Raw genomic sequence first — 27,335 nt, 5'->3', positions numbered from 1 at the left:
CAAACCAACAAATCTGAATCCGATTTGTACCAAATCAGACAGACAAAGTTCAAGTTTAACCTAGGATGCTGTCCCATTGCCGCCGGCGGTAGTGGAGTCAGCTTCGACATCCTTGTCGGAGAGAACTGACGCGCCGGCCGGAGTTCAAGCCCAGGTATAGTATGGAACCGGGACTTAATCCCGGTGGTAAAAGTTCTAAAGCCAAAAATTACTGACGATTGTTGATTGTTGATTGTTGATTGTTGATTGTTAATTGAACACAAACAGACATACAAAATACACATTTTAGGAGTATACACTTTTCTTTTAACATAAAAGAAAGACCAGCATGGGTCACACACGTCTTGTAGTAGTTATGGGGTTATAATTAAATGTCCCACCAAAATTTAACGACGTGGGAGGACTCTTTTTTTCCTTTAACATACGAAAAAGACCAACGAGAAACCAACTAACAACTGAAAGTTATGAGATGGTAGTACCAAATGTCCCACCAAAAAATTCCCGACCTGGGAGTCGAACTTACGCCTTAAAATTCTGCAAGGTTTAGGCATATTCTCAAGCAAAAAAAAAAAAAAAAACTAAAGTTGAACCCACGTCTCAAATCTATGGTAATTGACAATCTTAATTTAGTCACGACAATAAAAAAAAAAAAAAATGGAAAAACTGGGAATCGAACCCATATCTTCAAGTTATACAAATTTGAAAAAAAAAAAAATATTTCGAGCCTGGGAATCGAACTCACGTCCCAAACCCAACAAATCTGAATCCGAATTGTACCAAATCAGAGCAGACAAAGTTCAAGTTTAACCTAGGATGCTGTCCCATTGCCGCCGGCGGTAGTTGAGTCAGCTTCGACATCCTTGTCGGAGAGAACTGACGCGCCGGCCCGAGTTCAAGCCCAGGTATAGTATGGAACCGGGACTTAATCCCGGTGGTAAAAGTTCTAAAGCCAAAAATTACTGACGATTGTTGATTGTTGATTGTTGATTGTTGATTGTTAATTGAACACAAACAGACATACAAAAATACACATTTTAGGAGTATACACTTTTCTTTTAACATAAAAGAAAGACCAGCATGGGTCACACACGTCTTGTAGTAGTTATGGGGTTATAATTAAATGTCCCACCAAAATTTAACGACGTGGGAGGACTCTTTTTTTCCTTTAACATACGAAAAAGACCAACGAGAAACCAACTAACAACTGAAAGTTATGAGATGGTAGTACCAAATGTCCCACCAAAAAATTCCCGACCTGGGAGTCGAACTTACGCCTTAAAATTCTGCAAGGTTTAGGCATATTCTCAAGCAAAAAAAAAAAAAAAACTAAAGTTGAACCCACGTCTCAAATCTATGGTAATTGACAATCTTAATTTAGTCACGACAATAAAAAAAAAAAAAAATGGAAAAACTGGGAATCGAACCCATATCTTCAAGTTATACAAATTTGAAAAAAAAAAAAATATTTCGAGCCTGGGAATCGAACTCACGTCCCAAACCCAACAAATCTGAATCCGATTTGTACCAAATCAGAGCAGACAAAGTTCAAGTTTAACCTAGGATGCTGTCCCATTGCCGCCGGCGGTAGTGGAGTCAGCTTCGACATCCTTGTCGGAGAGAACTGACGCGCCGGCCGGAGTTCAAGCCCAGGTATAGTATGGAACCGGGACTTAATCCCGGTGGTAAAAGTTCTAAAGCCAAAAATTACTGACGATTGTTGATTGTTGATTGTTGATTGTTAATTGAACACAAACAGACATACAAAAATACACATTTTAGGAGTATAAACTTTTCTTTTAACATAAAAGAAAGACCAGCATGGGTCACACACGTCTTGTAGTAGTTATGGGGTTATAATTAAATGTCCCACCAAAATTTAACGACGTGGGAGGACTCTTTTTTTCCTTTAACATACGAAAAAGACCAACGAGAAACCAACTAACAACTGAAAGTTATGAGATGGTAGTACCAAATGTCCCACCAAAAAATTCCCGACCTGGGAGTCGAACTTACGCCTTAAAATTCTGCAAGGTTTAGGCATATTCTCAAGCAAAAAAAAAAAAAAAAACTAAAGTTGAACCCACGTCTCAAATCTATGGTAATTGACAATCTTAATTTAGTCACGACAATAAAAAAAAAAAAATGGAAAAACTGGGAATCGAACCCATATCTTCAAGTTATACAAATTTGAAAAAAAAAAAATATTTCGAGCCTGGGAATCGAACTCACGTCCCAAACCCAACAAATCTGAATCCGATTTGTACCAAATCAGAGCAGACAAAGTTCAAGTTTAACCTAGGATGCTGTCCCATTGCCGCCGGCGGTAGTGGAGTCAGCTTCGACATCCTTGTCGGAGAGAACTGACGCGCCGGCCGGAGTTCAAGCCCAGGTATAGTATGGAACCGGGACTTAATCCCGGTGGTAAAAGTTCTAAAGCCAAAAATTACTGACGATTGTTGTTGATTGTTGATTGTTGATTGTTAATTGAACACAAACAGACATACAAAAATACACATTTTAGGAGTATACACTTTTCTTTTAACATAAAAGAAAGACCAGCATGGGTCACACACGTCTTGTAGTAGTTATGGGGTTATAATTAAATGTCCCACCAAAATTTAACGACGTGGGAGGACTCTTTTTTTCCTTTAACATACGAAAAAGACCAACGAGAAACCAACTAACAACTGAAAGTTATGAGATGGTAGTACCAAATGTCCCACCAAAAAATTCCCGACCTGGGAGTCGAACTTACGCCTTAAAATTCTGCAAGGTTTAGGCATATTCTCAAGCAAAAAAAAAAAAAAAACTAAAGTTGAACCCACGTCTCAAATCTATGGTAATTGACAATCTTAATTTAGTCACGACAATAAAAAAAAAAAAATGGAAAAACTGGGAATCGAACCCATATCTTCAAGTTATACAAATTTGAAAAAAAAAAAAATATTTCGAGCCTGGGAATCGAACTCACGTCCCAAACCCAACAAATCTGAATCCGAATTGTACCAAATCAGAGCAGACAAAGTTCAAGTTTAACCTAGGATGCTGTCCCATTGCCGCCGGCGGTAGTGGAGTCAGCTTCGACATCCTTGTCGGAGAGAACTGACGCGCCGGCCGGAGTTCAAGCCCAGGTATAGTATGGAACCGGGACTTAATCCCGGTGGTAAAAGTTCTAAAGCCAAAAATTACTGACGATTGTTGATTGTTGATTGTTGATTGTTGATTGTTAATTGAACACAAACAGACATACAAAAATACACATTTTAGGAGTATACACTTTTCTTTTAACATAAAAGAAAGACCAGCATGGGTCACACACGTCTTGTAGTAGTTATGGGGTTATAATTAAATGTCCCACCAAAATTTAACGACGTGGGAGGACTCTTTTTTTCCTTTAACATACGAAAAAGACCAACGAGAAACCAACTAACAACTGAAAGTTATGAGATGGTAGTACCAAATGTCCCACCAAAAAATTCCCGACCTGGGAGTCGAACTTACGCCTTAAAATTCTGCAAGGTTTAGGCATATTCTCAAGCAAAAAAAAAAAAAAAACTAAAGTTGAACCCACGTCTCAAATCTATGGTAATTGACAATCTTAATTTAGTCACGACAATAAAAAAAAAAAAATGGAAAAACTGGGAATCGAACCCATATCTTCAAGTTATACAAATTTGAAAAAAAAAAAATATTTCGAGCCTGGGAATCGAACTCACGTCCCAAACCCAACAAATCTGAATCCGATTTGTACCAAATCAGAGCAGACAAAGTTCAAGTTTAACCTAGGATGCTGTCCCATTGCCGCCGGCGGTAGTGGAGTCAGCTTCGACATCCTTGTCGGAGAGAACTGACGCGCCGGCCGGAGTTCAAGCCCAGGTATAGTATGGAACCGGGACTTAATCCCGGTGGTAAAAGTTCTAAAGCCAAAAATTACTGACGATTGTTGATTGTTGATTGTTGATTGTTGATTGTTAATTGAACACAAACAGACATACAAAAATACACATTTTAGGAGTATACACTTTTCTTTTAACATAAAAGAAAGACCAGCATGGGTCACACACGTCTTGTAGTAGTTATGGGGTTATAATTAAATGTCCCACCAAAATTTAACGACGTGGGAGAACTCTTTTTTTCCTTTAACATACGAAAAAGACCAACGAGAAACCAACTAACAACTGAAAGTTATGAGATGGTAGTACCAAATGTCCCACCAAAAAATTCCCGACCTGGGAGTCGAACTTACGCCTTAAAATTCTGCAAGGTTTAAGCATATTCTCAAGCAAAAAAAAAAAAAAAAACTAAAGTTGAACCCACGTCTCAAATCTATGGTAATTGACAATCTTAATTTAGTCACGACAATAAAAAAAAAAAAATGGAAAAACTGGGAATCGAACCCATATCTTCAAGTTATACAAATTTGAAAAAAAAAAAAATATTTCGAGCCTGGGAATCGAACTCACGTCCCAAACCCAACAAATCTGAATCCGATTTGTACCAAATCAGAGCAGACAAAGTTCAAGTTTAACCTAGGATGCTGTCCCATTGCCGCCGGCGGTAGTGGAGTCAGCTTCGACATCCTTGTCGGAGAGAACTGACGCGCCGGCCGGAGTTCAAGCCCAGGTATAGTATGGAACCGGGACTTAATCCCGGTGGTAAAAGTTCTAAAGCCAAAAATTACTGACGATTGTTGATTGTTGATTGTTGATTGTTGATTGTTAATTGAACACAAACAGACATACAAAAATACACATTTTAGGAGTATACACTTTTCTTTTAACATAAAAGAAAGACCAGCATGGGTCACACACGTCTTGTAGTAGTTATGGGGTTATAATTAAATGTCCCACCAAAATTTAACGACGTGGGAGGACTCTTTTTTTCCTTTAACATACGAAAAAGACCAACGAGAAACCAACTAACAACTGAAAGTTATGAGATGGTAGTACCAAATGTCCCACCAAAAAATTCCCGACCTGGGAGTCGAACTTACGCCTTAAAATTCTGCAAGGTTTAGGCATATTCTCAAGCAAAAAAAAAAAAAAAACTAAAGTTGAACCCACGTCTCAAATCTATGGTAATTGACAATCTTAATTTAGTCACGACAATAAAAAAAAAAAAATGGAAAAACTGGGAATCGAACCCATATCTTCAAGTTATACAAATTTGAAAAAAAAAAAAATATTTCGAGCCTGGGAATCGAACTCACGTCCCAAACCCAACAAATCTGAATCCGAATTGTACCAAATCAGAGCAGACAAAGTTCAAGTTTAACCTAGGATGCTGTCCCATTGCCGCCGGCGGTAGTGGAGTCAGCTTCGACATCCTTGTCGGAGAGAACTGACGCGCCGGCCGGAGTTCAAGCCCAGGTATAGTATGGAACCGGGACTTAATCCCGGTGGTAAAAGTTCTAAAGCCAAAAATTACTGACGATTGTTGATTGTTGATTGTTGATTGTTGATTGTTAATTGAACACAAACAGACATACAAAAATACACATTTTAGGAGTATACACTTTTCTTTTAACATAAAAGAAAGACCAGCATGGGTCACACACGTCTTGTAGTAGTTATGGGGTTATAATTAAATGTCCCACCAAAATTTAACGACGTGGGAGGACTCTTTTTTTCCTTTAACATACGAAAAAGACCAACGAGAAACCAACTAACAACTGAAAGTTATGAGATGGTAGTACCAAATGTCCCACCAAAAAATTCCCGACCTGGGAGTCGAACTTACGCCTTAAAATTCTGCAAGGTTTAGGCATATTCTCAAGCAAAAAAAAAAAAAAAAACTAAAGTTGAACCCACGTCTCAAATCTATGGTAATTGACAATCTTAATTTAGTCACGACAATAAAAAAAAAAAAATGGAAAAACTGGGAATCGAACCCATATCTTCAAGTTATACAAATTTGAAAAAAAAAAAAATATTTCGAGCCTGGGAATCGAACTCACGTCCCAAACCCAACAAATCTGAATCCGATTTGTACCAAATCAGAGCAGACAAAGTTCAAGTTTAACCTAGGATGCTGTCCCATTGCCGCCGGCGGTAGTGGAGTCAGCTTCGACATCCTTGTCGGAGAGAACTGACGCGCCGGCCGGAGTTCAAGCCCAGGTATAGTATGGAACCGGGACTTAATCCCGGTGGTAAAAGTTCTAAAGCCAAAAATTACTGACGATTGTTGATTGTTGATTGTTGATTGTTGTTTGTTGATTGTTAATTGAACACAAACAGACATACAAAAATACACATTTTAGGAGTATACACTTTTCTTTTAACATAAAAGAAAGACCAGCATGGGTCACACACGTCTTGTAGTAGTTATGGGGTTATAATTAAATGTCCCACCAAAATTTAACGACGTGGGAGGACTCTTTTTTTCCTTTAACATACGAAAAAGACCAACGAGAAACCAACTAACAACTGAAAGTTATGAGATGGTAGTACCAAATGTCCCACCAAAAAATTCCCGACCTGGGAGTCGAACTTACGCCTTAAAATTCTGCAAGGTTTAGGCATATTCTCAAGCAAAAAAAAAAAAAAAACTAAAGTTGAACCCACGTCTCAAATCTATGGTAATTGACAATCTTAATTTAGTCACGACAATAAAAAAAAAAAAATGGAAAACTGGGAATCGAACCCATATCTTCAAGTTATACAAATTTGAAAAAAAAAAAAATATTTCGAGCCTGGGAATCGAACTCACGTCCCAAACCCAACAAATCTGAATCCGAATTGTACCAAATCAGAGCAGACAAAGTTCAAGTTTAACCTAGGATGCTGTCCCATTGCCGCCGGCGGTAGTGGAGTCAGCTTCGACATCCTTGTCGGAGAGAACTGACGCGCCGGCCGGAGTTCAAGCCCAGGTATAGTATGGAACCGGGACTTAATCCCGGTGGTAAAAGTTCTAAAGCCAAAAATTACTGACGATTGTTGATTGTTGATTGTTGATTGTTAATTGAACACAAACAGACATACAAAAATACACATTTTAGGAGTATACACTTTTCTTTTAACATAAAAGAAAGACCAGCATGGGTCACACACGTCTTGTAGTAGTTATGGGGTTATAATTAAATGTCCCACCAAAATTTAACGACGTGGGAGAACTCTTTTTTTCCTTTAACATACGAAAAAGACCAACGAGAAACCAACTAACAACTGAAAGTTATGAGATGGTAGTACCAAATGTCCCACCAAAAAATTCCCGACCTGGGAGTCGAACTTACGCCTTAAAATTCTGCAAGGTTTAAGCATATTCTCAAGCAAAAAAAAAAAAAAAAACTAAAGTTGAACCCACGTCTCAAATCTATGGTAATTGACAATCTTAATTTAGTCACGACAATAAAAAAAAAAAAACTGGGAAAACTGGGAATCGAACCCATATCTTCAAGTTATACAAATTTGAAAAAAAAAAAAATATTTCGAGCCTGGGAATCGAACTCACGTCCCAAACCCAACAAATCTGAATCCGATTTGTACCAAATCAGAGCAGACAAAGTTCAAGTTTAACCTAGGATGCTGTCCCATTGCCGCCGGCGGTAGTGGAGTCAGCTTCGACATCCTTGTCGGAGAGAACTGACGCGCCGGCCGGAGTTCAAGCCCAGGTATAGTATGGAACCGGGACTTAATCCCGGTGGTAAAAGTTCTAAAGCCAAAAATTACTGACGATTGTTGATTGTTGATTGTTAATTGAACACAAACAGACATACAAAAATACACATTTTAGGAGTATACACTTTTCTTTTAACATAAAAGAAAGACCAGCATGGGTCACACACGTCTTGTAGTAGTTATGGGGTTATAATTAAATGTCCCACCAAAATTTAACGACGTGGGAGAACTCTTTTTTTCCTTTAACATACGAAAAAGACCAACGAGAAACCAACTAACAACTGAAAGTTATGAGATGGTAGTACCAAATGTCCCACCAAAAAATTCCCGACCTGGGAGTCGAACTTACGCCTTAAAATTCTGCAAGGTTTAAGCATATTCTCAAGCAAAAAAAAAAAAAAAAACTAAAGTTGAACCCACGTCTCAAATCTATGGTAATTGACAATCTTAATTTAGTCACGACAATAAAAAAAAAAAACTGGGAAAACTGGGAATCGAACCCATATCTTCAAGTTATACAAATTTGAAAAAAAAAAAAATATTTCGAGCCTGGGAATCGAACTCACGTCCCAAACCCAACAAATCTGATCCGAATTGTACCAAATCAGAGCAGACAAAGTTCAAGTTTAACCTAGGATGCTGTCCCATTGCCGCCGGCGGTAGTGGAGTCAGCTTCGACATCCTTGTCGGAGAGAACTGACGCGCCGGCCGGAGTTCAAGCCCAGGTATAGTATGGAACCGGGACTTAATCCCGGTGGTAAAAGTTCTAAAGCCAAAAATTACTGACGATTGTTGATTGTTGATTGTTGATTGTTGATTGTTAATTGAACACAAACAGACATACAAAAATACACATTTTAGGAGTATACACTTTTCTTTTAACATAAAAGAAAGACCAGCATGGGTCACACACGTCTTGTAGTAGTTATGGGGTTATAATTAAATGTCCCACCAAAATTTAACGACGTGGGAGAACTCTTTTTTTCCTTTAACATACGAAAAAGACCAACGAGAAACCAACTAACAACTGAAAGTTATGAGATGGTAGTACCAAATGTCCCACCAAAAAATTCCCGACCTGGGAGTCGAACTTACGCCTTAAAATTCTGCAAGGTTTAAGCATATTCTCAAGCAAAAAAAAAAAAAAAACTAAAGTTGAACCCACGTCTCAAATCTATGGTAATTGACAATCTTAATTTAGTCACGACAATAAAAAAAAAAAAACTGGGAAAACTGGGAATCGAACCCATATCTTCAAGTTATACAAATTTGAAAAAAAAAAAAATATTTCGAGCCTGGGAATCGAACTCACGTCCCAAACCCAACAAATCTGAATCCGATTTGTACCAAATCAGAGCAGACAAAGTTCAAGTTTAACCTAGGATGCTGTCCCATTGCCGCCGGCGGTAGTGAGTCAGCTTCGACATCCTTGTCGGAGAGAACTGACGCGCCGGCCGGAGTTCAAGCCCAGGTATAGTATGGAACCGGGACTTAATCCCGGTGGTAAAAGTTCTAAAGCCAAAAATTACTGACGATTGTTGATTGTTGATTGTTGATTGTTGATTGTTAATTGTTAATTGAACACAAACAGACATACAAAAATACACATTTTAGGAGTATACACTTTTCTTTTAACATAAAAGAAAGACCAGCATGGGTCACACACGTCTTGTAGTAGTTATGGGGTTATAATTAAATGTCCCACCAAAATTTAACGACGTGGGAGGACTCTTTTTTTCCTTTAACATACGAAAAAGACCAACGAGAAACCAACTAACAACTGAAAGTTATGAGGTGGTAGTACCAAATGTCCCACCAAAAATTTCCCGACATGGGAGTCGAACTTACGCCTAAAAATTCTGCAAGGTTTAAGCATATTCTCAAGCAAAAAAAAAAAAAAAAACTAAAGTTGAACCCACGTCTCAAATCTATGGTAATTGACAATCTTAATTTAGTCACGACAATAAAAAAAAAAAACTGGGAAAACTGGGAATCGAACCCATATCTTCAAGTTATACAAATTTGAAAAAAAAAAAAAATATTTCGAGCCTGGGAATCGAACTCACGTCCCAAACCCAACAAATCTGAATCCGAATTGTACCAAATCAGAGCAGACAAAGTTCAAGTTTAACCTAGGATGCTGTCCCATTGCCGCCGGCGGTAGTGGAGTCAGCTTCGACATCCTTGTCGGAGAGAACTGACGCGCCGGCCGGAGTTCAAGCCCAGGTATAGTATGGAACCGGGACTTAATCCCGGTGGTAAAAGTTCTAAAGCCAAAAATTACTGACGATTGTTGATTGTTGATTGTTGATTGTTAATTGAACACAAACAGACATACAAAAATACACATTTTAGGAGTATACACTTTTCTTTTAACATAAAAGAAAGACCAGCATGGGTCACACACGTCTTGTAGTAGTTATGGGGTTATAATTAAATGTCCCACCAAAATTTAACGACGTGGGAGGACTCTTTTTTTCCTTTAACATACGAAAAAGACCAACGAGAAACCAACTAACAACTGAAAGTTATGAGATGGTAGTACCAAATGTCCCACCAAAAAATTCCCGACCTGGGAGTCGAACTTACGCCTTAAAATTCTGCAAGGTTTAAGCATATTCTCAAGCAAAAAAAAAAAAAAAACTAAAGTTGAACCCAAGTCTGAAATCTATGGTAATTGACAATCTTAATTTAGTCACGACAATAAAAAAAAAAAAAGGTGGGAAAACTGGGAATCGAACCCATATCTTCAAGTTATACAAATTTGAAAAAAAAAAAAATATTTCGAGCCTGGGAATCGAACTCACGTCCCAAACCCAACAAATCTGAATCCGAATTGTACCAAATCAGAGCAGACAAAGTTCAAGTTTAACCTAGGATGCTGTCCCATTGCCGCCGGCGGTAGTTGAGTCAGCTTCGACATCCTTGTCGGAGAGAACTGACGCGCCGGCCCGAGTTCAAGCCCAGGTATAGTATGGAACCGGGACTTAATCCCGGTGGTAAAAGTTCTAAAGCCAAAAATTACTGACGATTGTTGATTGTTGATTGTTAATTGAACACAAACAGACATACAAAAATACACATTTTAGGAGTATACACTTTTCTTTTAACATAAAAGAAAGACCAGCATGGGTCACACACGTCTTGTAGTAGTTATGGGGTTATAATTAAATGTCCCACCAAAAATTTAACGACGTGGGAGAACTCTTTTTTTCCTTTAACATACGAAAAAGACCAACGAGAAACCAACTAACAACTGAAAGTTATGAGGTGGTAGTACCAAATGTCCCACCAAAAATTTCCCGACATGGGAGTCGAACTTACGCCTTAAAATTCTGCAAGGTTTAAGCATATTCTCAAGCAAAAAAAAAAAAAAAAACTAAAGTTGAACCCACGTCTCAAATCTATGGTAATTGACAATCTTAATTTAGTCACGACAATAAAAAAAAAAAACTGGGAAAACTGGGAATCGAACCCATATCTTCAAGTTATACAAATTTGAAAAAAAAAAAAAATATTTCGAGCCTGGGAATCGAACTCACGTCCCAAACCCAACAAATCTGAATCCGATTTGTACCAAATCAGAGCAGACAAAGTTCAAGTTTAACCTAGGATGCTGTCCCATTGCCGCCGGCGGTAGTGGAGTCAGCTTCGACATCCTTGTCGGAGAGAACTGACGCGCCGGCCGGAGTTCAAGCCCAGGTATAGTATGGAACCGGGACTTAATCCCGGTGGTAAAAGTTCTAAAGCCAAAAATTACTGACGATTGTTGATTGTTGATTGTTGATTGTTAATTGAACACAAACAGACATACAAAAATACACATTTTAGGAGTATACACTTTTCTTTTAACATAAAAGAAAGACCAGCATGGGTCACACACGTCTTGTAGTAGTTATGGGGTTATAATTAAATGTCCCACCAAAATTTAACGACGTGGGAGGACTCTTTTTTTCCTTTAACATACGAAAAAGACCAACGAGAAACCAACTAACAACTGAAAGTTATGAGATGGTAGTACCAAATGTCCCACCAAAAAATTCCCGACCTGGGAGTCGAACTTACGCCTTAAAATTCTGCAAGGTTTAGGCATATTCTCAAGCAAAAAAAAAAAAAAAAACTAAAGTTGAACCCACGTCTCAAATCTATGGTAATTGACAATCTTAATTTAGTCACGACAATAAAAAAAAAAAAACTGGAAAAACTGGGAATCGAACCGATATCTTCAAGTTATACAAATTTGAAAAAAAAAAAATATTTCGAGCCTGGGAATCGAACTCACGTCCCAAACCCAACAAATCTGAATCCGATTTGTACCAAATCAGAGCAGACAAAGTTCAAGTTTAACCTAGGATGCTGTCCCATTGCCGCCGGCGGTAGTGGAGTCAGCTTCGACATCCTTGTCGGAGAGAACTGACGCGCCGGCCGGAGTTCAAGCCCAGGTATAGTATGGAACCGGGACTTAATCCCGGTGGTAAAAGTTCTAAAGCCAAAAATTACTGACGATTGTTGATTGTTGATTGTTGATTGTTAATTGAACACAAACAGACATACAAAAATACACATTTTAGGAGTATACACTTTTCTTTTAACATAAAAGAAAGACCAGCATGGGTCACACACGTCTTGTAGTAGTTATGGGGTTATAATTAAATGTCCCACCAAAATTTAACGACGTGGGAGAACTCTTTTTTTCCTTTAACATACGAAAAAGACCAACGAGAAACCAACTAACAACTGAAAGTTATGAGGTGGTAGTACCAAATGTCCCACCAAAAAATTCCCGACCTGGGAGTCGAACTTACGCATTAAAATTCTGCAAGGTTTAGGCATATTCTCAAGCAAAAAAAAAAAAAAAACTAAAGTTGAACCCACGTCTCAAATCTATGGTAATTGACAATCTTAATTTAGTCACGACAATAAAAAAAAAAAAACTGGAAAAACTGGGAATCGAACCGATATCTTCAAGTTATACAAATTTGAAAAAAAAAAAAATATTTCGAGCCTGGGAATCGAACTCACGTCCCAAACCCAACAAATCTGAATCCGATTTGTACCAAATCAGAGCAGACAAAGTTCAAGTTTAACCTAGGATGCTGTCCCATTGCCGCCGGCGGTAGTGGAGTCAGCTTCGACATCCTTGTCGGAGAGAACTGACGCGCCGGCCGGAGTTCAAGCCCAGGTATAGTATGGAACCGGGACTTAATCCCGGTGGTAAAAGTTCTAAAGCCAAAAATTACTGACGATTGTTGATTGTTGATTGTTAATTGATCACAAACAGACATACACAAAGTATAACACAAATACACATTTTAGGAGTATACACTTTTCTTTTAACATAAAAAAAATACCAACATGGGATTCGAACTCACGTCTTGTAGTAGGTATGGGGTTATACTTAAATGTCCCACCAAAAATTTAAATTGTACTGCGCCTATGGCTAATGAATCTGCTTTTATAGTTCCTAAGATCTTGATGGTCATATGGACGGGCAAGCGGACATGGCTAGATCGATTCAATTATTGATCCTGATCAAAAACATACATATATACTTTATATGGTCGAAAACGCTTCTTTCTTCCTTTTACTTACTTTTTTTTCTTCTCTACAAGTAACGGGTATAATAACAGTTACGTTTTGTTTTTGATTTATTAAAATGCATTTTTTCTACTTTTGCACTTCAGCGTTATCTTCATGTTAAGCACTATCTAAAGATGTTGTGATGGCGAAGATGGCATCCGGAGATCTATCGCTGACTAGCACGAGTAGCCAGGAGGGTAAGTCGCCGAATTCATTTAAAAAACATACCAATAGCATCCTTAATTTTAGAAGAGAGCTCGGAGTATGTGGGGTATGATAATACCCTCCGACCACCTTCCAACTCCAGCGGGAGCACCACAGCTGCCAACATGTCCAACAACAATGGGCCCTCAAAGGGCGTCAATAGCGGAGTGGGCGTGTCGGGAATTTCCGGTGGAAACGGCGCCAATTACGATATACTGCAGGCGCAGTACAAGTCCGCACTTCTGGAGCTAACTACCCTGCGCCATCAGCATGCGAGCACCAAGCGGCGATGCGATGAGTTAGCCACCGAACTAACTTTATACCAGGAACACTACGTGGCCGATCGCAACAAGTTCACTGATATGGTGGAGGAGAGCGCCCGATTCAAACGTTTGCTGCTGGAAACCCAAAACCAACAGAGCCAGCAGGCCCAAAATGGAAACAGCCAAGTGACGCCAGTCGGCAGTGGTAATCCCTATTACTTTGGCAAGACGCAGGGATGCGATGGAAGCTGCAGTGAGAAGCTGGCCGAACTGAAGAAGGAGCGAAATATGGTCGCCGTGGAGAGGGAGAAGTACAAGAAGTCCTACATCGAGCTAGAAAAGGATCGCAATTACTACCGGGAGCGAGGCGATGAAAACCAGAAACTGAAGGTTCTGCTTTCCCAGGAGAGTAAGAATGTGCTTTCCCTTACCGAGGAACTTAATCAACTGCTCTCGGAGAAGGACAATGTGCTGCAGGAGCACCAGAAGATGTCTGACGATCTGGTGCTGGCCAACAAGGAAATTGAACGGCTGAAAAAAGACGAACAGCTTGCCAGGGCCGAAATCAAAGTTTTACAACTGGCCAACGCGGATCTTAAAAAGCGCGATCTTCTGAAGTCTCGCGATAGCTCGTGGTCGAAAGAATTTCCTAGTGGAAAGGAGCTGGAGAACAGCAAGGAACTGGAAAAGCTGCGCAAGAGCCTAGAAAAGGCTCTCTCTGAGGTGGAGCGTTCAAGCCAGGATGCCGAAGAAGCAAAGCGCGTCAGGGATTGGGCCATATCGCAACGTGAAAAGATTGTGCAGGAGCGGGATTCGGTGAAGACGCTCTGTGACAAGATGCGCCACGAGAGAGATAAAGCCATATCCGACTCGCTGATGGCCATCCGAGATAGCGAAAAGATTAAGAAGCAGAAGGACGAAGCGCAGAAGAAGATCGACTTGCTAAAAGAACAAATGGAGCAGCAGGAGCGCCAAAATCTTGACAGTAATGCATCCGGGACCCGCCGCTGTTTCCGCCCAAGCAGTTACGAGGGTGAAGATCTTCTGGAAATAGAGCTGTCCGGCTACGAGCACACGTCCGACCTTGGCATAATCCTGGATGACAGCAACAAGCGAAAACTGGTGTGTGGCGTGACCAGCAGTTCACCCGCCTGCGGCAAGCTCAAGATCAACGATGTGATCTGCAAGGTGAACAACTTGGACTGCCAGTCCTTGTCGAAGCGGTTGGTTCTTGATGAGATCCGCGCCTGTGCTCCTCGTTCCCTCCTGCTCGTTTCCCGAACTCGTCACAGCAAGCGTCATGCCTATTCTGTTCAGCTAAAAACTAGGGACAGGGACTGCCCGCATGGCCTCCAACTGGACATGGGAGTGTTCATTGCAAAGATCGAGCAGAACACGCTGGCCTTTTACGAACCGGAGCTGGACGTTGGCGACCGAGTGTTAAGCATTAACAACAAGTCGATGGACTCGGTGCAATCAATCGAGGAAGTTATGCAGCTGCTCAATGATCCCCGCAACGATGGGCTAAATCTGTTTGCCCTTAAATACGTGCAGGATCAGTTACCCCCGGGAATGACCACCTCGTCGGCGCAGACAGATTCCATTGACTCCATGCAGCATGTTTCGATTGCCGGTGGAGGTGGAGGCAGTGGGCCCAGTAGCGCCACCAAACATCCGTCCAGGTTCGCCGAATTTTTCTTCCGAAAGCTTAAGTTCAGCAAGCCGGGCACACCAGAGGATAACTTTGAGCAGGAGCACGACGATGCCATCGCTGCTTTGGATTCTGTGCTCAGTGAAAACAGCTCTGAGAAGAGCAAGGAGAATCTGTTCAATCGCAAAAAGCGCACCAAGAAGGAGAAAGAGGCCTCCAAGAGCATGGGCACCTGGCCGCGGACCAACATCTCGCATGAAAATCCAACGGGCACCATGCGGGGCAATGAGAAGAAGCGTGCTCTGATGTCGCTTTTTACAGCGGGTCCTATCAATGTGGACAAGGATGACGAACTGATGGCTGATGTTGGGCTGCCAGAGAAGCAGCCAGCAGCGTTGATCCAGGACCAGTTGCCTCCACCGCTGCCGCCACAAATGTCGAAGCCACTGGCACACATTCGGGGATCCAACGGGGGCGCTATAAAGACGCATCCAAACCGCAATTCCAACCCGGTGAGCTCGGGAGTCTCGGCATTGTTTCCACCCGGACCCTCAAATGGAATGCCAACCGCTGGTTATCCCACACATCCGAGGCATTCGCTATACGGTGTGACTGCCGAAGAGATTAGCCAAAAGCCGATTCAGCGAGCCCCTCTAATGGGCGCCAATGCCAGGGTTAAAATGCCCTCACAGGAGCGCTACGGAACCAGGCCGCACAGTAACCATCGCCTGTCGTTAAATATCACACCCAGCGGTGATTTTTACCAGCCCAAGACCAGTGGTCAGCAGGCGCAGCAGCAAGTAATGAACGCCTCGTCGGCCTCGACGGGCTTTGGTCTAGGATCGGGATCAATGGGTGGTGGAACGGGTCCGGCGGCCGGAGAGTTTCCAGTGCGCAAGCAACAGGTTTATGACGTCTTCCATCCGCCTCCACTGCCCAAGAACAGCTCAGGATCTAATCCCAACGCCGTGTTTATGCCACTTAATCCGCCCAGAGGGAGTCACCCGCTGCCCGTTGGACAACCGCCGGACGTGGTGTCTCTGAAATCGCAGAACTCTATAGAGTCAATACTGTCTGCCAAGAGTCCCGCAATCAGCGAATACGGGATGTACGCCAAGCGCCATGTGCCCCAGGCAGTAAGGCATGTGCCGAAGTACCCGAGTGACAGCGAGAGCATTGGCTCCGGAGTTCACGGCGGATATGGCGGGTTTCTGCAGTCCACCCATATGCCAGGAAACAGACACACGCAGCTTTTCCCCACTTTTGGACCCGGTGGTCGGGGTAACCGCAGATCCAGTCCATTGACCCTGCCTTCACCCCCGCCTCAGCAGCAGTTGCAACAGCTTCCAGCGGCGACGGCACCGCACGACAGCGTTGGAATACCCACAGATCTGGACTACCATCCGCACCATCACACGCAGACCAACCCGATGCCGCATCCACACCCCCATCCGCATGCTCCATACTTGGATTACGGACACGGTCCCTATCCATATATGGGGGTGGGCGGAGGAGTCTCGGGAGTTGGTGGAGCTATCTATGAAGGCGGAACATTTCCGCGCAAAAAAGACAATCAGCGGTTAAGGATTCCATCTAATCCCAGTGTGGCCAGCAAGAGTAGCAGTATGGTGAAGAACAGCTCTGGTAGCATTGACCACCATTATGTGACGAGCACGGGGCCAACCTCCGGAGGATCCATGTCAGCATCGTCATCGGATCGCGCACCCATGTCACTGATAAGCTCCAGTATTCACAACAGTTACGTTGCAAATATGGCAGGAGGGAATGGAACTGGATCGGGCGTAGGAGTGGGAGGAGGCGGTGGAGGTGGTAGTGGCCGCGGTTCGCCCATGCCGCAGGTCCATGTAGAGGTGCTTAGCCATGGAGGCGGCGGAAGTGGCAAGCGCAACTCCAATGTGCCTGCGGATTTTCTCTGCCCCGGAGACCTTAGAAGAGTCACCATCGACAAGCGCGACAAGTCGCTAGGTATCACAATTCAGTGCAACAACAACGGCGGCGGAATATTTGTGTCAACCGTCGCTGACAAAAGCACGGCGATGCGTGCCGGTCTCCAGGTGGGCGATCAACTCTTGGAAGTATGTGGCATTAACATGCGGGCGGCCACGCAGGAGATAGCGGCCAACGTGCTGCGTCAGTGCGGCGACTCCTTCACAATGCTCGTTCAGTACAATCCGGAGAGTAAGTACATCGATCCCTCCCGCCCCACAGTATCCCATTCTAATTGTAATGTCTTCCTGCAGAGTTCCCTTCAATTGAGTACGAGGGAGCGCACAATTTGGAACCAGAATCTCCCGTCAACCATTCGGGCTCTCCGACTCCGCGCAACTCTCCGCGTCCTCCTGCCCGCAACTCGCTCTTCCCGTTGCCGATGCAACCGCAGGCTCCATCAACGAGATCTGGCTCGAGAGCCCCGCTGTCGCATCAGTCGATCAAGGATCAGAGCTTCACCGACAGCCTGGAGAACCAGTCGGATATGAGCAGCAGCCAGGACATGCCTTCATCGGCGGCCACTACCACCACAACGACAGCCTCCGCCACGTCGACGGTGTATGATGAGGAACCCAAGCCATCCTTGCCGCCGCCACCTGCATCCGTTCCAGCAGAGAGTACGTAGCCACCACTCTACACCCACTACTAACCACACTCCCATGGTAGTAGCATGTTACCATAGTTCGATCCTTCGACGGAGAAGGTAACCGTGCAGCAGGAAGTGTTTCCGGCTGTATAAGGTACATACTCTCAGGGTCGTAAACAAGGATTTTATATTAAAAGACTCGATTTACATATGCCAAAAATAAGAGACTTTATATTTTGTTCGCTACATAAATTAGTACAACAATCCAAAATCTGTAACCTATAGAAAACATATGTACAGAACCAAATTCCGAAACGAAAGTGTATCTACGTTAGTTTCACATATATATTGCGTATCACAGCTTCCTTCCTACTAACAACGCCATCCATCTTTCATATTTTGAACATGACATGAAATCAAATTTCTATTCCAGCTCTTAGGTATGTCACTCTGCACATGGACAAGTCGAAGAACCTGGGAATTAAGCTATTTGGGGGCAACAAAGTGGGCATCTATGTGCACGACGTCGCGGCGGGATCGCCTTCTGATCATGCAGGAATTCGCAAAGGCGACCAAATACTGGAGTACAATGGTGTGGATCTAAGCGGAGTCACCGCTGAGCAGGCGGCCAATGAAATTTCAAAGCTTACCGATACGGTCACCATGTTGGTGCAGAATAAATTACACAGTAAGTAGCGAATCATTCGGTGTTGATTCCAGATTATTGTATTTATTATTATACAATGTATTCCCTGCAGCCCTAAAGCAAATTAAAGACGAGCCTGGCGACTCCTTTTATATTCGCGTGGGGTTTGACCGGACTGGTGAGTTAAACGAGGACGATTTGCGTTTTGTTAAGGACGAGGTGCTCTACGTGGACAATACTGTTTTTAATGGCACCTTTGGTTTGTGGCGAGCCTGGAAGCTTGATGCGATGGGCCATCGAAAGGAGTGCGGCATAATACCCAGTCAAATGAAGTACGTGTCCAAATAACTTAAATTCAATAGGCATTTTGGTATTTTATTAGCAAATATTTTATCTTCGCAGGGTGGAAGAGGAACTGCGATCGGGTGAGGTGGTGGAATGTGATACGGGAACTGCCAGACGCGGCAGCACATCGGCCAGGAGATCATTTTTTCGTCGCAAAAAAAACCAGCGCAGCTCGTCCCGAGACTCCACGGAGATTGCCAGTTTCAGCAACACACAGCTTAGCTTCTTTCCAGACTTAGGTCTGCTCAACGATGATGGTGGAGCTCTTAGCTACCAGCGTGTAGAGCTTTTAGATTGTACGTAATTATCTATTAAAACTTGAAGAAGTAAGCTAATGTATACGCCACCTTCTAGCGCCCATTCGCCGGCCCGTGCTGATCATCGGACCGTTGTCCGAGTGTCTTATGGTTCGCCTTACGATTGACTTCTCCAACCTCTTCAAACTGTGCGAGGTGACGGCCATGGACTGTTCGCAGGAGGCCATGGAGGAGGGTCTGAAAGAAAACATCTTTGTGGATTACCGGCGGAGGGACAACAAGTTTGAATGCACCACCGTTGAGGCAATTAGCAATGCCTGTAAAAATGTACGTTATTTCAGCAATTTCCCATTTCCCAACATCTTTTTAAGCTTTAAATATCCCTTACAGGATCGACGTCACTGCATCCTTGACGTTTCCATCTCCGCCGTGGAGCGTCTGCAGCGCCTACAAATCTATCCCATTGTCCTCTTGCTGCGCTTTAAGTCCGCCAAACAAATCCGCGATATTCGTGACTTTGGCACCGACAAAATCTCAGCCAAGGCGGCTAAGGAGATGTACGAGCGGGCCATGAAGCTCGAGACCGACTACAAGCAGTACATATCAGGTATGTGCTTATAACTTCATCAATCAGAATTCAACGTAAATTATGTAATCTTGATTATAATTATTATATTTTTTTGCAGCCGTGATACCCGGCGTCAGTATCAAGCACATGTGCACCCAAATCAAGGATGCCGTCGACAAGGAGCAGGACAAGCTGCTTTGGGTGCCCGTATCGAGTGGCTGATCCGATCGGATAGCCGCCTAGACAATTTGGACTTAGGAGCATCCTAATTTAAGTTATTAGCACACAACGCGACACTAACGATTAGTATTTTCAATGCGCATCAATAGTATCAAGTTTGTTTTTGTTTTGTTCAACGCAGAGTATTCAATTGGCGCCAACTTGCAACTTAGTAGTTAGGGCGCGGTATTTCTACCTGTTTCTTGTCTCTGTCACCTAATTAATGTCTATAGACTTACTCTATATTTGCGGTTAGTCTTACCGCTCTGACAGCAAAATATGGTCAGCTTTTATCACAAACATGGAAAATGCTTCCACAATTTATATATCTTATTTATATATACCGTTTGGAACTAGATTTTCTTCTCTGGCGGCATTCTACGCCGAAAGTCTGTTTGTATGCAATTGATTATTATTGTTATAATTGTAAGTCAACGCAACTATGTTTTTTATTATTTACCCAAACGTTTCGATAAACTCGGTGGCAATAGAGTGTGGCTTTAAACCCTTCAACTGTTCAACTGTGTATATTAAATAGCTTCGACTAATCCAATTTCCTTTGAGAACTGCTTCAAAATCAAGCTTTACTTAAAACTTTTCTTATTTTGGCAACCGCCTTTGCCCGACTATAAAATTAAAAACTCGACTAGTAGGCAACACAAGAAGATTTATTTAAATAAGTGATAGACCAAATGCTATCACTAGTCTTAAGTGGTTAATGGTTAAACTGAAATGAAGTGCCTTCAATGCCTTCAAATAGCTAAAAAAAAAGAAAACCTTTTCTACAAAACACATACAATTTATAAATCTAATTTATCATCGTACCCTTGTATACATTAAAGAGTAAACAGTAATATATCAACGTATTAAATACAATAAAATCTATTTTTTACATAAGCATTCTATATACCGACTACATGTTGCAAAGAAAGGATTTGGGGTTTATGTTATGGCCACGTTTATGGTTATGCTTACGTCTATAATCTGAATAAATAAATACATAAATCTAATAAATACCATCGTACGCAGCTCAATGGCCGCAATGCGTTCGTAAGTATTTCAAGGTACATTCGCTCTGCAGGTTTTTCTGTAAATCGGGCATTATGCTGGACTATATTTACATTAACATAACGCCGCCCTTATGAGTTAATTTAAAGTTATAACTAAATAATTAACTGATCAAAGAAAGATTGAAGGACTAACTAGAATTCGTTAAGAAAAGTATTGCTTAATTCCATAAGACTTAACACTACTGTACAATTGGTCGCAGAGGGGAATTAAATGGGGTTAGTCCTCCAAGAAGTCGAATTCATCGCGTGGACGATACCACTCTTCCGTGGCATGTTCGTATATGGCCCGTTGGACCTCCGCCTCCGCCGCCTGGATGGGATCGGATTTTGGAGCATCAAATCGACTATCGGACCTGGGACTGCGTGAAGTCGCCCGGAACTCCATTGGTATGTTGTAGCACTTGCATATGCAGCTCGAGGGGAATCGGAACCAGTCGGAGAAGATGCCGCGGCACTCATTATGCGGATCGTAGGCCAACAATCTGTGGAGGCGGTACTGCTGTTCACATCTGCAACCATCGCGGCAGAACATCTGCTTGAATTCGTGGGTGCACTTCTCCCAGTGGACGTACTGCTCGAAGGGATACAGGTTAAGGAGGGCTAAGACCTCGCCGCGGGTATTGTTTGCCCAAAATGGAGCCACCACTTCATCCTTGACGGGACAGGCATTTCTGAAGAAACATCAATATTATTATTATTATTATTATATAATTTGATTGGCAAATCAATGGGTCGTATTCTTACACTCCACGCAAGTTGCTAGCCACGGCCACGGGCTCTTGCTTCATGGCATCCTGGAACAGCTGACCCTCCCTTAGCAGTCCAGACTTGCTGGCGCTTCCGCTCGAGCTTCCCGCTGTAGATCCTCCCGCCGGAGCAGGTGGAGCACTTGTACTGCTGGTGGCCAAGGGTCTGCGCAGCTTCTCCGGGCTGAAAAGCCCGCTGGAGGTGCCGGAGAAGAGCGAGGCGAAGCTGACGGGCGTGGTCACGGATACGGGTGAGTACTTGGTTACATTGCGGCGCATCAGCAAGGTTGCTGTGGTTGTGGTTGTTGCCGATATGGTGCTAGAGACCTTTGGAGTGGCTGCTGTGGTGGTTGCCTCTGCCGGTTTCCTTTTTCTGATTGGTAAAGTTGGCGAGCTCTTGGCCACAGATGTGGGCTTCACTGTTGTGGCAGTGGGTGGTTCCTGTGATGGATTTGCCTCTGCGCTTAGATTACGAAGCCCCAACTGTGGGGAGTCAATGATCTGTATATTTTCACCTGCTGCGGACGAAGGTTTGGCGGTGGAAGTGGTTGATGGAGCTGAAGAGGACACTACTTCGTAGACACTGTTCGACTCTGGACTGGGCTGGATTTCCACTATGTCGGTTTCTACTTCGGGTTTTTCGTGTAAAGGTGGCGCCGTTCCTTTAGTAGTACTTATCGTACTATTGGTATTTCCAGGCGTTGTGTTCGTGACCTCATTTGGAATTTGGTCCGTAGTGCTACTTACTGTTTCGGGAGCAGTTGTTGTGGTCGTCGTAGCCCTAGTCGTACTTGTGGTAATTGTGGAGACTGGTCGAAAATGTGGCTCCATTAGCACATCGTTGCCCTTGAAGCTCCCGAAATCTTCCCGGTCACGATCGCGATCACGATCTCTGCTGTTCATCAGATATTTGGCACTCCGCCGACCGCCATCCTTGCTGTATCGCTCCGCTGCCTCCTCAATGTCGTCCGCGTCCACCTCGTTGTTCTGGATCTCGTCCCGCAGAATGGAAATGTGCCTGACATCGCCGTACATGCGCTTCATCAGGCCCTGGTTCTCGTGCACGAATCGCCGTACAGCGTGCCACGGATAAGCGGATCCGGGCAGGTGGCAGAAGGCCTGCTGACCCAGGTCGCATGGAATCGCAGCCAGCATCTGGGCGCGACCACGTCGCGATACCTTCCCATTGGGACTGCAGGAATTGGCCGAGTCAAAGCCAAATCCGGCGGAAGCCAGCGGTAGAGTCACCGCCAGTAGCATCAGCAGACACCAGATGACTTCGCTCTGCAAGTGAAGATATTGGAAAATAGTCAAATATTTTATTAAGTTAATATTTAAATTCAGATAAATTTTATAGTATACTATAGTATACACTATATATCTGAAAATGCAAAAGTTTCACTTCTTGTATAATTTAGCTGTATGTTACTTTACACATTTCCTGCTTTTCGAAAGGCTTTTCTTTCCACCTGCATTTATGGTACAAATGACCCCACCAGCTAATGGAAGTACTCAGCAGCTCCAGCTGAGCAGAGGAAATCTTAATTGAAACGACAATCGCTGCCTGATAAGCAAATGGCGTGACGCTAAAACTTCAGTTTTTGTAGCAGCATGTTTGGTGGAACAAACATCGAGTGGGCTCAATGCACCTGGACCAGAGGAGTGACTGAATGGCGGCCGCTGGGCGGCTCTCACTCGGCCAAATCGAATGGCCAGAGCCAAACACTCAACTGCAGCCGGTAGAAAATCAAATTTTACTTTCACGCAAAGCCAACTGGACAATCACAAGTCATAAAAATGATCGATGTGCATTTGCATCCCACCTTCATAGTGCAACGGCAGAGAGAATGGCCGCAATTTTAGCAATCATTACACGTAGATAAAGTTTTGAACTTTTTAAGAACTTGATTTAATTACATACAAGTAGACAACGACTTTATATTATGTATATGTTTATATTTTAATACAAGAAAAGCTATTATTGCATATAATTTAAAGATAAGACTACTTTTTCTTAATATGGCGTGATATCAACGTGTTTTTCTCACTGCATGGATACCACCACGCCAGACTAACCGCCGTCGGAGCCACATCACCCCGTCCAACCCTGCACCACCCCGCACCACACGAGTGGCTGACCGACCAGCAACCGGCAGCTGGCGGCGGACAACTTGCAACTGGACAACACCGGCCACTGGCAGCCGGCGAAGTGAAATGCAAAGAGCAATCAAAAGCGAAATGGGTTACCCAAGTAAAAGTAAAATGCGGCGCGAGCTGGAAAAATCATCGCATTTCCATTCCATTCCATTCTCCACCTCCACCTCCACTTCCCGCGCCCTGGGGCCCTTTCAACTTTCCTTTTCGGTTGCACAATTGCCGCCCAAAAGCCGGGAATATTGGGCTACAAGTCGGTCCTAATAGGGTCTCTCGGACTCTGAATCTTCGCTCTTTCTTTACAGACCAATCCTAACCGAACCGAACCGGTTGGCCAAAAAATCATATGCACTCGGTTTATACATATATCGTATATATGGCGAGCACATATCGATCGCGAGTGATTCACGAAACGAAAAGAAAGTGATCGTCTCCCTTGGCGGAAGTGTGCCCAAAATGTAAGCTCAACACGATTTGCCATGCGGTTAGGTAATAATGACTATTGATCTGAGTTTTGTTTCGGGAAAATTCCAGCATCATTAGCATACGTAGGCAAGGTCAACGCTTAAGATATTTCGTAATATTTTCCGGTACATTTATGAATATGGTTAAGAAAACAAAGTTTTAAATAATAATTAATATATAAAAACATCCACAGTTTTTCAGAATTTGCATTCAGATTTTAATTTAATATAGATAATACATTTTAGGTCGAATGTCTTCTGTAAAGTAATGATAACAATCATTTTCTGCACTAAATAAATTAAAAATGTAGTTATAAAAAGTTGAAAGTCTTCTCGTTTTCTCTGAAGAGATTCAGCAAACTCTAATTATTCTCACACATCATGTACTCAAACGAAATTTAAATATCAATGACATGGTGGAATTCCTTCTAGCGCTAACACCCTTTTCTCCAATTTGGAAAAGTACTACAATCAAGTGCTCCACAGCACCCAGACCATGGCAATTATGAGAAGAAAGTGATCTGAGGTCGGAATCGGAAACCCGAGGATGAGACCGCAACTTGGGTGCGAAACAAATGGCTCTCCGCGAACTAATTTGTGTTAAAAATCAAATCAGGTCAGACCGCAAGAGAAGAAGACGCCTGAAATGGAAAGCAGAATTACTTTCGCTTTGTTCGGCTTTAAAGGTAAATAAGGCAGCTGGCATTAGTGCCGATTGTCATGTGCATCGGGACAATTAAGCCGAATCTCATTCATTAACATTGTCATAATTCTTGGAAGCGCAGAAGCCACAGGGAAACTGGAGCAAATGCCGCTGTCAGTGTCCCAAGTCGGCGAAACAAATCAATATGTCCAATCAGCCGTGAGAGCTTGCAACTGCGGCAGTCTGTGCTGGCATTATGTCTTTAATATAGCTAGTCTCATGCGAAAGCTCGAAAACATAATTCAAGTAAGAAGAAATTATATGAAACAACTTTAGCTGAACTAAAAAATTCTTTCCTATTTAGTTTAACATTTTTTTAATAACTTCTCTTAAGTTTTCTGTGCTCAAGAAAACATTATTAAATGTTTTTATTTTTAGAACCATAACTATTGGTAGCAATCTGTTTTTGCTGGCTACTTATAGTTGCTTTTTGTGGCAGAACTGAGTACGGCGACGCAGTGCCGATGCTGCGGTGCAGTGCAAATGGGCATTAAGTCAACTCGCATCGAGGAAGACATTTGTCAATCTTAGACGATGCCGAAGCTGTCGTCAGAGAAACGTATTGCAACACTTTAATGTGTCAGCGACTTTCTACGAAAACCCAGTCCGCACGGTGGGCAGGAAGGGGGGTGGTCTCGAGGAGGAGAGGTTCCAGTCTATGTCTTCATTTCCCAAATACAAATACAATGTTGCCCGCAGTCAGCAGTCCGTCCACCCGATTCTCTTGGCGAGTGGCTAGAATGAATTATTTATAAATTCAATTGGCTCTGGAAATGAAGTTGATGTTACACTTAACCAAATTTGGCCTGAGCGCTGCTGTTTCTGCTAATTGCCAGGCGAGCGAGCAGCTGGCGAGTGGTGAAATTTTCCCCATCAAAACAAAAGACTCAGGCGACAAACTCGACGAGGTTGCAGGCCAGCCAAAACAAAAGACTAAGGCAACAAACTTGACTTGACTTGACTTGCTGAAGGCTCTTCATTTCCCTTCCCTTCCCAGACTCGAATAGTGCATATTCATGGCGAAATGTTAAATTAAACGCAAAAATTTCACTGATTGGACACCGCCGGAAAAGGCCGCGAACTTTGTTTCCCAATTTTGGCAAGTCGATATTTTTTGGGCAACCGATTCGCTTTCGGTTTAAGTTTTGGTCTCGGCTTTGGACTTGGGCCAAATCCAACTAGTCGATCCCAAGCCCAAGCCGGGCCGCATTGCTCTCGAAGAAAGTGAAACTTTTTATTTTATTCCGCTTCTCTCTCTCTTTCTTTTTCCCTCCTTTTGCTTGGGACCGGCAATGCCAGTCAGTAGAGCAAACACAGCGGAAACTTTGAGCATTTTCGTTGTTGGTTATGCTTTTATGATTGCGTAGTCATGCGTTAAAAGAAAACAAAACCCACTCGCGGACAAGGGACAGAAGTTGTTAATATGCATAAATCGCTTAGCCCTAACGTTTATCGATTTCAACACATTTTGGGTAAAATGACGGAGACGCGTGACCATCTTTTTTTAATTGCGATTTCATTTTCATCAATGGGTTGGGGCCCAAAGGGGACACCAATTTTGAAATGAGCCCAGTTGATTGATTAATTGATTTTTGCTCAATTAAAAGGAGATTTTATTGGTTTAAATAAGATCACTTTGGCTATTGCAGGCAAAGAAATAAAATTAAATTGTTAAATAGAATATATAGTAATAACACAATTGTTTTGAATTTGTTCAAGACCAAAACTGCATCACATTACACTTTTTATTATTAATGTATAATATATAATGTATTTTTTAACACTTAAAGTGTAGTCAGTGTAATCAAACAAATCATATCATAGTTTACCGAATATTTGAATATTTTTATGGCTATGAACATTTTGCATTGCTTGTATAATATCTATATGTTTATTGTGGCCTGAATTTACCACCTCGAGCTTCGCTGGCAAATTTACATTTGTTTGGCTCTTGCAATTGTTAAGTTTTTGACACTTTCTTATGCAAGACGGTCGCCTTGGGCGATCCCCACTTACCGTTATTAGTCTAGTGATCGGCGATCGCCTGTCCACTTGGGTGCGCACCATTGTTTACTTTCACTCGATTGACACTCGCGTCGATGGCAAATGGCAATGGCAGATGCCGACTGCCGACTGCCGAATGCAAAATAGGTGCAAATAGAAATCTGTCGAAGGATTTGGCAATGTTTCACGCAGATTTCACACTCGCACGCTTACACACACTCGCAGGGCAATGAAAATTAGTGGTAAAGT

General features: G+C 42.7%; 2 protein-coding genes across 4 annotated transcripts in view; one reads left to right on the top strand and one right to left on the bottom strand.

Annotated features, from left to right (window-relative positions):
* Positions 1 to 20,850, top strand: part of LOC120443805 (disks large homolog 5) — a 45,329-nt gene extending 24,479 nt beyond the window's left edge. Inside the window, exons 2-10 of one of the 3 annotated variants that reach the window (XM_039623146.2) lie at positions 13,301 to 13,393; positions 13,449 to 17,513; positions 17,576 to 17,941; positions 18,344 to 18,598; positions 18,669 to 18,888; positions 18,959 to 19,197; positions 19,256 to 19,485; positions 19,549 to 19,765; positions 19,845 to 20,850. In XM_039623146.2, the coding sequence (XP_039479080.1) occupies positions 13,339 to 13,393; positions 13,449 to 17,513; positions 17,576 to 17,941; positions 18,344 to 18,598; positions 18,669 to 18,888; positions 18,959 to 19,197; positions 19,256 to 19,485; positions 19,549 to 19,765; positions 19,845 to 19,948 (5,751 nt within the window). In that variant the 5' untranslated portion in view covers positions 13,301 to 13,338 and the 3' untranslated portion in view covers positions 19,949 to 20,850. Of the gene's footprint in view, positions 1 to 13,300; positions 13,394 to 13,445; positions 17,514 to 17,575; positions 18,065 to 18,343; positions 18,599 to 18,668; positions 18,889 to 18,958; positions 19,198 to 19,255; positions 19,486 to 19,548; positions 19,766 to 19,844 lie in introns of those variants that run through there. The other 2 variants (XM_039623145.2, XR_005615600.1) reach the window with 2 other exon arrangements.
* Positions 20,851 to 20,908: 58 nt separating this feature from the next.
* LOC120443806 (protein spaetzle 4) lies at positions 20,909 to 27,149 on the bottom strand. The gene is made up of 3 exons (XM_039623147.2): positions 27,099 to 27,149; positions 21,760 to 23,045; positions 20,909 to 21,686 (listed from the first exon to the last, which is right to left on the bottom strand). The coding sequence occupies exons 1-3, from the start codon at positions 27,147 to 27,149 to the stop codon at positions 21,233 to 21,235; spliced, it is 1,791 nt and encodes a 596-aa protein (XP_039479081.1). The 3' UTR covers positions 20,909 to 21,232.
* Between the last annotated feature and the right edge of the window lie 186 nt (positions 27,150 to 27,335).

This window comes from Drosophila santomea, chromosome 2L (assembly GCF_016746245.2).
Source record: "Drosophila santomea strain STO CAGO 1482 chromosome 2L, Prin_Dsan_1.1, whole genome shotgun sequence".
Taxonomy (NCBI): Eukaryota; Metazoa; Arthropoda; class Insecta; order Diptera; family Drosophilidae; genus Drosophila; species Drosophila santomea.
Note: the sequence above shows the minus strand (reverse complement) of the source record. Positions and strands in the feature narration are given on the sequence as shown.

Coding starts and splice junctions, on each gene's coding strand:
- LOC120443806 (XM_039623147.2), bottom strand. CDS start 27,149: ATGGTGCGCACCCAAGTGGACAGGCGATCGCCGATCACTAGACTAATA. Junction 23,046..27,098: donor CGATCACTAGACTAATAACG/GTAAGTGGGGAT, acceptor CTTCACTTGCAG/AGCGAAGTCATCTGGTGTCT. Junction 21,687..21,759: donor GCTAGCAACTTGCGTGGAGT/GTAAGAATACGA, acceptor ATGTTTCTTCAG/AAATGCCTGTCCCGTCAAGG.